At 47.9% G+C, this 10,528-nt stretch overlaps 1 protein-coding gene across 1 annotated transcript in view; it reads right to left on the bottom strand.

The window, feature by feature from the left end:
* Positions 1 to 3,867: 3,867 nt before the first annotated feature.
* LOC149328020 (uncharacterized) overlaps positions 3,868 to 10,528 on the bottom strand; it is a 30,874-nt gene continuing 24,213 nt past the window's right edge. Inside the window, exons 8-9 of the mRNA XM_089561302.1 lie at positions 4,710 to 4,859; positions 3,868 to 4,064 (exon numbers count right to left, since the gene is read on the bottom strand). Of these exons, the coding sequence (XP_089417428.1) occupies positions 3,921 to 4,064; positions 4,710 to 4,859 (294 nt within the window). The 3' untranslated portion in view covers positions 3,868 to 3,920. The remainder of the gene's footprint in view (positions 4,065 to 4,709; positions 4,860 to 10,528) is intronic.

Here is a 10,528-nt window from a genome sequence, read left to right as displayed (position 1 = left end):
CTGGGTTTCCTTAATGAACGTGCACTGATGTCGCGCAGTATGCGTTCCTCTAGCATTTCGCCTCGAAAGCAATGCGAGTGCCGTGTGCGAAGTTATTTGTAGAATAAAGAGCTTAATGCGTAATTTATGGCTGCCGCAAATTAATGGTTCGTTGAGAAATATTGTAGGTTCGTTTTTTTTTCAACTCTTTTAGGTCTGTTTCAATATTTCATCTAACTTGTACATTGCTTGGGTGACGGCCTTTTTCATACTTTCCGGGCTTACTCTTCAGATAATGTACAGCCTTTGACCAAATAAAAGAGCCGAAACACTTTGGTTGTAAGGTGCGCAGCGGAGCTCTTAACTGCAACACTCTCGAAGTATTAGCTCTCGGAAGGGTAAGAGGGAGAGTTCCTCCCATCTTCAAGAAAGTTAATTTTTTAGGATAACGATATCCTCACAGCATGGCTCAGAATGCGAAGCCCTTGGGATCTAAGCGTATGAAAAAAGACTGTATACTTACGAAACATATACAATATTCGGTGTACACTCTGAACGCGATTTTAGTGGCACCGACTCTTGACGGGTCACTCAGGACGAATAGAATTTTGCCTGTACCAATTGGGTAATACGCTCCAATTTAAAAAGAGACCACACTCACCGAAAAAGGAGCTCGTTTAAGTTAGAAAAGACCAAGAAATGGAAGCACCGGTGCCGCAATCAGCGGCCGGTTATGCAAGTAAATTATACTTCAATCGATCGACATCAATGTTTGGGCGCGGATTCCAGATCCAACCGTTGCGACGACACTGGCAGCATCGTTTGGATGAGGGAATGTCGATGGACGGCTCCGGAATAATTTAACTGAAAAAAAGAACAGCAGTTGCTAACACTGAGCGGCTGTATCCTGTATTACTTCGGTGGCCAATCGCAACTGTCAACAAAATTATCTTTTAATGTTTCAGTATATCAAACAATACACATATCAAAATTCTAGACCTCGTAATTTTTTCTTGTGATGAGCTTCTTGTTTAAGTAACAAGAAACGTTTAAGCAGTGGACTATACTTTTTCGTCGAGGAGGAATTCTGTGCGCGGAGGCTGATTTTGGGCGGTGCTTCACTGCGGAATTAAGTTGTATCCGACTATAGAGATCTTCAACGTGCCCCAGTATTGCACAGCACACGGGCACCGAGACGCATGGGAGCAACAAAAGGTGCATCGGAGAAGCCGAGATGCCGAGCCGGACGCTGCACGTGGGCACGAGGCCAGAGCCATAAACGTGCGGGGGGTGGAACCGAGGGCGAAAGCGCTCTAGCTGAACGCTGGCCGCAGATGCGCTGCACGACAAGATCCGGCAAATTCTAATATCAGATGTACCTGCCGGCGACTGTACGTCAGTGTGACGTAGGCAATAGCATTCAGCACCGCGTTACGCCGAAACTGCCGCTGAAATCCGCTTTACAGGTGGTGACCGTCCCGCAAGTTATGCTGCACAGCTGCTAATGACGCTTTCGTTGGTCGGGCAGCGTTGAACACGATGGTGAAGTAACCAGATCACGTCATCACTCGCAGATAGCTGAGGGGCGCGCTCACGTCTATGACGGCAGAAATCGGCCGCAACAACTCCGATCTCATAACGCATTACCGAGTATATCGTGACAAGCTTTTTTCCCAAGGCTGCTCTGCGCATGCGTACATATTCTCCTTCAGATACACTGCTTGAAAATGAAACCGCCTGCTACTGCTATGCATGCGCAGTTCACGTTAGTGAAAGGCACATGCGGCAGCTGTCAAGCACACACTTACCGCTTCGCACGCGTAACTGGCCTCTTCCACGTGCGTTTTCAACCAGTAGCAAACGAATTTTGTCCACTTCCCAGGGGGCGCCACGTCTTGTGAAAAATGCGGATTGTGAAGAGTTTCCCTTTGCGTGCTAGCACATCCCTGCTAAACTGCAGCACAAGAACTGTAGGTTCCACACTTTCCTTCATACTTACCCCTCATAGACCCTCTACAGGCTGTGACGTCAGACCACGTGACTCGCGGCTGCTCCGACCGCTGTGCGCCTACCGCCGCTTCGCCACATGCGGTCATGTGATTATGCACCTTGTGGTGGTGGTTGAAACATTTACTGCAAGCAATGCAGAAGGGGCAAACCCTGCCTCCCCTTACATGGCACGAGGCAAACCTTAGGGGGGTTGCACCTCACTCGACGTTCGCTTAAGGAGACGACGTCGCTCTCGCATGCAGTTTTGACATGAATGAGAGCGCGGTTGATACTATGGCTGAAACGCCTGCGAGGCATTTCAAGCGTCTAATCAAGCTAGCCAAGCTAATGGAGCTTTCTTTCTATCTGAATAGATTTCGAAGCATACGAGAGAAAAGAGGTACTGGTTATGGCACACATGACGTAGGCCAACAGGTGATGTCTTTTTTTTAATTTGTAGTTTTTCATCAAATGGGAGATTAATAAAAACAGAAGAAAGAAACAACCACATGCCGCCGGTGAGATCTGAACCCATGACCTGCGAGTTTTGCGTTCGACCGCGTTCCTACGCAGCGCTCGTAGTATTAAAGGACGTACCACGTCCGCCGCTGGGGATGATGGCGGCGCTGGTGAACACACTAAAGTTTCGCTTACACTACACATCAATACCATCCAATGCAGCAGATTGGACAGCCGTCGTCCTAGCAGTTTGTGAAGCACCAGAAGCTAAATTCGGAGATCATGGACTCGGACCCCACCGGCGGCATGTAGTTGTTGTTTTTCTGCTTTTATTAATCTCCCATTTGATTAAAAACTACAAACTAAAAAAGACATCCCTTTCCTCGTTGGTTTCAAAGGATGTTAGTTTCCGTCATGTAGCTTTAGAAGAATTAAGCAACTAGCAATTTTCTTATTGCAGACGTCATTAGCAACTTTCTACAGTATTACAAGTTTATCCGGCGCAACAAACACAATTCAGGCGCTGCATTTCCCCTGCCACATTTTTTTAAGTCGGTGTGTCACCGGGTCAGCTACCGTTTCTGGTGAGCTACAGTTTCGTATGCCCAACCAACCCCCTATCCTGAAGCGTTGTTCACAGAATCGGACCCGGCGACGGCAGAAGCCATCGCTATAGCCATCACGATCAAAATTAGCAATACCCAAAAACACAGCTGTGACATTTTTAGGCTCCCAAGCCACCTGCGGAGCCCACTGTAGTGGTCGTGTACCGCGCGCCACTCTCCGCATTCTGAGCAGCCATCTCCAGCATAATCACGTCATCACCTGAGCCCCAGGACATGCACTTGTCTAAGGCAGTATTAGGGCCGACGCGCTAGGTCGAGAATATAACTTCTGAACGGCGTACAGAAACGGCATCTTCTACCGCGTCTCAACCCATTTTTCAACCCGCCTAGAGACCGTTCGCCTAAATCAGCGACTCTACACCTCGCCACATAAACAGCATTCCCCGGCGGACTCCTATCAACCAAAACGCATCCAAACACTGACTTTTCCGAATCTCCACCACCCAAACCGCATTCACCCTACATTATGCGCAGATACATGACCCTGATGTGGCCTTATTAATATGTTCACACATATTACATGGACATGCACAGCAAACCCCAGCCTCTTAAGCAGCCCATCGTGGCGCAGGAGAAGTTGGAGGTGACGCTCCCTATGCCACCCTGGGAAACCAGGGGGCGCTAGTCACCAAAGCGTCGGCGGAAGCTGTTGGAGTCCTGAACTGAGCGCCACACCCACAATCATCTCCGGCCACCTTTTTTACAATAAAATTTTATTCTCCGTTTCTCTCTCCTGATGCAGTGGGAGGTTCGGTTCACCAGCGCCAACCTGGCATCCCAAGGGGCGTTCATCGCCATCTCGACGACGCCGGCCAGAGGCACAGGAGTCTTGGGCTGAAGATGCTGATGGTGATGATGTCCACAGTCTTAATGGCACACACCCATGGCGGGATTTTGGCAGGACTCCGCCTGCTTGCCTTCAACCAACTTCTTCTTCCCTCTGAATAAACGTTTTTTTCTTTCCTTCCTATGGGAAGTTTTGCAACTAGTAGCATGAACGGGCGCTGACATCTGCGAGGAGATAAAAAAAATTCTTCTTTCTAGTCACCCACTGTGGGCGAACAAGCGACATTAGTAGCTGCACTGTGACCACAACCCCAAACTCACCTTATATAAGCGCCTACTCCAAACAGAAAATGAGCCGAGGCAACGCACATCTCATATGCTTGAAGTCAGGCAGCAATGAAAGGCACTCGTGCGACTCCTCAAGTAAACGCGGTAAACGTCGCCGTTACTACAGACTTCCATTTTTTCAGAACTACCACAATCTGGTTTAAATAAATTTCTTGGACATTAGAAGAATCTGGAATTTTTGGATCTCAAAACACTTAACTAATGTGGACGCCCAACGGTTCCATTCAGAGAGCGGAAGTTAGCGGAAGTTATCTAAAAGCGCTGTCAAAACTGTGAATGAAATAGGTCGTTCTTTCTTTCATGCAAGAAGTTAGAGGGCTAAGAGAAGCTGTTTTTTTTTCTCAGCCGACCTTGAAAAATACAGAAGGGCAGCTCCCGCAGGAGCACGAGCCGTATAGCAGACAACACTTCCACAAGAGGGCGCTGGACTCTAACAGCGTCACGCGCTCCTCGAGGCCTTCTTCCAGACGAAGAAGAAGAAGACAGCTACGATGGAAGCTCGGCCGACGAGAGAAGACCTACCTTCGCCAACTGGCACCGGTCGCCCCGCGACTCGGACTTCCATCTTGCGAAGTAAGGATCTACGATCAGCAGGCTTCTGCCTGAGCTGCGCATCTGGGGCCGCTTTAGCCACCGCCACCACCGCGCTGGCCTGGCTCGCTGTTCACTGGGCTGCCAAGAGGGTGAACACAAGTGACACTGGGACGAAGTTCTGCTGCCCCAGCGAGGCAGCCACGCTGTTCGCCGCCATCGACGCCAACCAGCAGCCGTGCACAAATTTCTTCGCGTACATCTGCAAGAACGCCCTCGAGGAAGGCTTCGTCCAGCGCGACGTGGCACGCGACTTGCTGGTGAGCCGCTTGCGCACGGAGACCACACTTCTAGGTTCCGCGAGGGTGCACTAGCAAAAAAAAAAAGAACCGCAACACAAAAAGAGAAAAATTATGTCCGAAGCACTAGACAAGTCAGGTTTACAGTGTTTCCGGTCGTATCCCTGCTGGTTTATACCGTTGCAGTGAAGCAACGTCTGGCACGCCTTACAATATCATGGTTGATGGGGTTTTAACGTCCCAAAGCGACTCGGGCTATGAAGGATGCCGTAGTGAAGGGCTCCGGAAATTTCGACCACCTGGGGTTCTTTAACGCGCACTGACATCGTACAGTACACGGGCCTCTAGAATGTTGCCTTCATCGAAATTCGACCACCGCGGCCGGGTTCAAACCCGCGTCCTCCGGGTCAGCAGCTGAGCGCCATAACCACTGAGCCACCACGGCGGTTCTTACAATATTCATGTTTCGTCGGCAGTGCCAGTAGTAACGCCTGCTTCAGAAATACGTTGCAATTTTCTGCCCTTCCCGGGTATTTGGAAGTGGCTGCTGTGGTGTTCTAGTCGCAAAAGCCCTCCTGTCATAAGTATCGGAAGCGAAGATAGCACAAACTGTTTCGAATTTATGGGAAAAAAAATGGCGCAGTAACTGTCTGACATTTTGGTGAACACCCGAACCGCGCCGCAAGAAAGAAATAGAGGAGAGAGTGACAGAAGAAAGGATGAGATTGGTTTATTAGTATATAAGGGTGTACCGCCGCAAAGCGACTCAGGCTATGAGAGAAGCCGTAGTGAAGGGCTCCGGAAATTTCGACCACCTAGGGTTCTTTACCATGCACTGACATTGCACAGCACACGGGCGTCTTTTACGTTTCGCCTCCATCAACACGCGGCCGCCGCGGTCGGGTTCGATCACGGGTACTCCGGCTCAGTAGCCGAGCGCTCTAACAACTGAGCCACCGCAGCGGGAGCTATGGTGCGGCAATTTTAAAATATGGCTTTGAATCGAGTCTGCAGCCAATACTTCTGACTGGTATTGATTTGCAAACAATTTGCATTCCTTATCGATTCGCTCATTTTTGCAGAATTTTGACGCCATAAAAATCTCCCACCGCCCAGGTGGTCGCACGAGACAGTTTTGTGAAATGCCGCCTGGCGTGATAGATATGAAATTCACCACTTAGTTAACACTCTCGAGATTGAGGCTCTCAGGCTATGACAGCTGAAACCATGTGCCCTTTATACTTGGAAGAAGAAAATAAACTCCGTGTTTCTGTAAAATTTGCCGAGAAATCGTTCACTATTCAAAAAGGCATTCCCTTTCTCAGTACTTCCATGTGTATGTTGGATAATCAAAGCATGCTTGCTCTATTACGGGTAGTGTTGCGAACTGTTCGGTTTATATTTGGACCTGATAGGATAGTGAATTGCTATTGTACTTTTTGAGAAGAAGCCTAACATTTTTCAAAAGAAGCTCTGGTCAGATTCAATTGGCCGCAGTAAACAGACACCTTCATCTGCTGATCCCAAAGTTACGGGCTCTATCCCGGCCGTGGCGGCCATATTTCTACCTATGCAATATTCAAAAACATCAACGCGCTGCGCGATGTCGGCGCCCCTTAAGGAACTGGAGGTTTGAACTCCATCCGTACTCACAGGGCGGCGGTGCGAGCCCTAGCGTAGAATGCCCTCGTTGAGGGAATCCTCATTTTCTATCGGACAAGAATTTGTATGCCAACTAGCTCCACTGAATCCATTGGAGATCAAAAAGTTGGAGAAGGCGATTACGACGCATGCTTTTGAAGCTGGGTGTAAAAGTGTATCAGCCTGCTTGTGCATGCGCAGTAAGCGTCGCGTGGTAACGGACTGCAACTCAATGGCCGGCAGCTGACAGTCGCGCCGATGGTGCAGGCGCTTTCACCGCTACGGAGTCTCATTGGCGATGTGTACTTCGGGGCGTTAAAACCCCATCATTCGCAGTTGACATGTAACAAATACAACTCACAGACGCTTCTCAAGAAACTAAAAGGTCGGATTAGTGCACTCGGTTCAATCAGAGATGGAATGTCTCAGAAAAAAGGCGAAAGCTTTAGAAAACTACGCTCTCTAAGGTTTTTTCGCGTGATTCGGAAGGTTAGAAAATAAATATGGGAGCTGGTCTATAAGTCCTTGCCAAACACAGACAGCAATTATTCAAATCAACAGTGAGAATGGGATGAGAAAACGTGAGTAAGTGAACTTGCCTACTTTGCACGTTATTATCATTGAGCACAAAAATAACTCGCAATTTAGACATGATATCATGATTTGTTGTCAATTCATAACACTCTTAAAAGAATGCGGGAAGAAATATTTAGCGTGCCGTATTCTCGCAAGCTGCCTTTTTCATTCCATTCTAACTAAGGCAGAGCAAAACTTATATCGGAGTTCTGCTCATCTTGAGAAGGCAGCTACAAGCGGCGTAAACTTCAAGACTGGATTTTTAAATCAGCTGGCATTCTCTCTCTACAACTTGTCAAGGCATAAAAAATAGTTCATAAAAAAGGGGGTGGCACTTTTTTTAGGCCTGTAAAAATTTCGGCACATCTGTTTTTTATATATCAAGATACTCAAATCTGGTAATTGCTAAGTGCGGTGATGAGAGAGAAAGAATGAACAATTGCAAAGTGGACACACGTGGGTGTTGTTTTGCGTGATCACACAATTCGAATTGGTGTCTACTTATAGCCTAATTAGCTCACATTAGACAAAAGCAAGTTAGATGTGCGGTCGTAGAAGCCCAGTACTTTTACATGAGACAGTAGAATGCAAGCTTTCAATTTGATCACAATGTGTTTATTTATATTGTAACCTCTTCCCTACCGGCCAACTCTTGACATCTCTATATTTATATACACTGTACTGTTCGTTGGTCCAGCAGCTATCTATACCGGTTAATAATCGGGGAGAACTAAAAGCGCACGGCAATTTTCTGTTAGCTTCGCCACCCTGTCTTATTCAAGCTCCTGGAGTACGCCGCCCGGAAGGGGGAGGTGGGGGGGGGTTTAATTTCTTAACTTAAATTCAGCAAACCTCAGCGACCAAAGGACACGAAAATTATAGGTGTACAGTTAAAGGCGCGATGAAAGCACAGTGGGTTAATGATAAAACACGGGTTATTGATATTCCTACTCAAAATCAAGAACATGAGAAACATGAAATGGCCATGAACAGAACATGTAATGCGAATGCAAGATAACCGACGGTCGTCAAGGGTAACGGACCGGATTCCAATAAAGGGCAAGCGTAGCAGGGGGCGGCAGAGAACTAAGTGGACAGAGGAGACTAAGAATTTTGCGGGGATAATGTAACCACAGCTGACACAAGATGAGGTTAAGTGGCCAGTTACGAGACAGCCCTTTGCCTTGCTGTGGGTATATTTAGGCTGATAATGCTGCTTTCAGAATTTTAATTTTTCTTTTTTGCGTACCGCCGACGGCATACTCGGCAGTTTCTCACCACCTAAAATTGAAAAAGTGAGTTCCGTGTTACTGTCAGCAGGCAAGCTCAGGCAAACTTCTGGAGTGTTTAAGCGCTCGAGCTCGAAACTTCTGCTGCACTTTACTCGAAGCCTCCATTTCAAAGCCGTTGTGCGCGAACGTACTACAGTCACATGACCTCAGTTGACCAGTCGGAACTAGCGCCCACTTTCCTAACCACGTAGGTAATATTTTGATTTCTTAGCAAATGAAGGAGGAGGTTTACACATTTGACAAGCTGTAAGAATGGCGAGGCGAGCTTTACCCTGGGCAGTTCCCGGAAAAACTGGCCAGCGTAGTTCCTGTTGAATATCAATCAACCACAACCTGCATGTATCATCAACGGACTAAGCAGTGGCTACGAACAGGAGCAGCTCCACATGACAGCTGTGTCATGAAAAGGTCTAGTGTCGAGACACCGCGTCTTGTTCTACTTAAGACATGTGGCGAACAATAACATTATCTTCGCTTTAACTTTTCTCGAGCTTGCAACATTGTTAGTACTGCGCTGCCTACAAAACGCACCCAAAAGGTGGCTACCGACAACTCTGTTGTTGATTACCGCTAGATGTCCTTAACTACGGTGAATGACGCAATGGTGTAACGCCAGTGTCCTTGAATGACCGCGTTTCGGAGATTTGGGTTCCTGCAGGGCATCGTTGTAAGTTTCCGAAAAGATCTTGAATTAGGCGCTTAGCTCTATGCCACTATTGAGTTTTGGAGCAAGGGCTCTACTCCTCGTGGCACAACTTCCGATTGCGATACGGATGGGAAAGTGACCTTCAATGCCTCACAAGGTCATACCAAACATAACGGCAATTCGCCGCGGTAGCTGAGTGGTTATGGCGCTTGGCGGCTGACCCAATAGAAGCGGGTTCAATCCCGGCCGCGGTGGTAAAATTTCGATGGAGGCAAAATTCCAAAGGTCAGTGTACTGTGCGATATCAGTGCACGTTAAAGAACCCCAGGTGGTCGAAAGTTCCACAGCCCTTCACTACGGCGTCCCTCAGAGCCTGAGTCGCTTTGGGACGTTAAACCCATTAAACCAAACCAAACCGAACATAACTGCGGGGTGGTATGATCCCAAGATGTGGTAGTATGTGATCACATTATTGTGACTACTGGGTACCGGACCTTAACCTTTACCGATGACCTCGGACTTGACCTTTGATATGATACAGTAGACGCCACATCGACAATGTCCTTCCATGTCTCCCAAGTTCAAACAGAACCTAACTGTCGTGGTATGGCCCAATCTATGTTAGTACGACCACGTGATCATATGGCTTTCAACATTGGGAACCTGACCTTAGCCTTGGATATTGACCTTGAAATTTGATTTTAGACGTGGACACCATACTTAACAGAGATTACGCTCGTATAACTAGCTTCGAGCCAAGTTGAATGCCAGCCATTTTTTTTGCAGTTGGATGTCACCTCTGAAATCATCAAGGGCACCCAGGACTACGGCAGTGAGGCTGCAGCCGCACTTCACACCCTTTACACATCATGCATCAAAGAGATATGGCAGGAGGACCAGCGAGCCAGGGATGTTGCGGCGGCCGTGCTAGAAATCGCCAACACCACCACGCGAACAAGTGGCGCAAGCTTACTTCGTTTGGGCCTTGCGGTGAATAAGCGGTACGGCCTGCCGTTCATCTTCGAAGTATTCAGCTCAGTAAGCCAAAGACCATGGGTTATGTTCGTTCGAAGGACACCTCGACTCGGCGACTACAAAAAGAATTGCGATGTTTCCTGATACGGTGTCACTCTCTCCGTCCTTAATTCCCACTTTGGCACTAATTATACCAATGCGGACGTCTCGAAGTTGGAACAGAAATTTCCGGCTGCCTCGCCAAGACGATCATTCGTGCATTTGAAGGAGATTAGAGATGCTTTCGGACATCTTGAAGCATCCCAATTTAAGACCATATTGCTCGAGTTCCTTATACATGTCGACCGTGCGAAAATAATTTCTGTCATAGCTAAAGTGGGC

The sequence above is a fragment of the Amblyomma mixtum genome, chromosome 9, assembly GCF_055824585.1.
Source record: "Amblyomma mixtum isolate Tamu chromosome 9, ASM5582458v1, whole genome shotgun sequence".
NCBI classification, from domain to species: Eukaryota; Metazoa; Arthropoda; class Arachnida; order Ixodida; family Ixodidae; genus Amblyomma; species Amblyomma mixtum.
The sequence above is the reverse complement of the archived record's forward strand: the minus strand, read 5'-3'. Positions and strand labels throughout refer to the sequence as shown.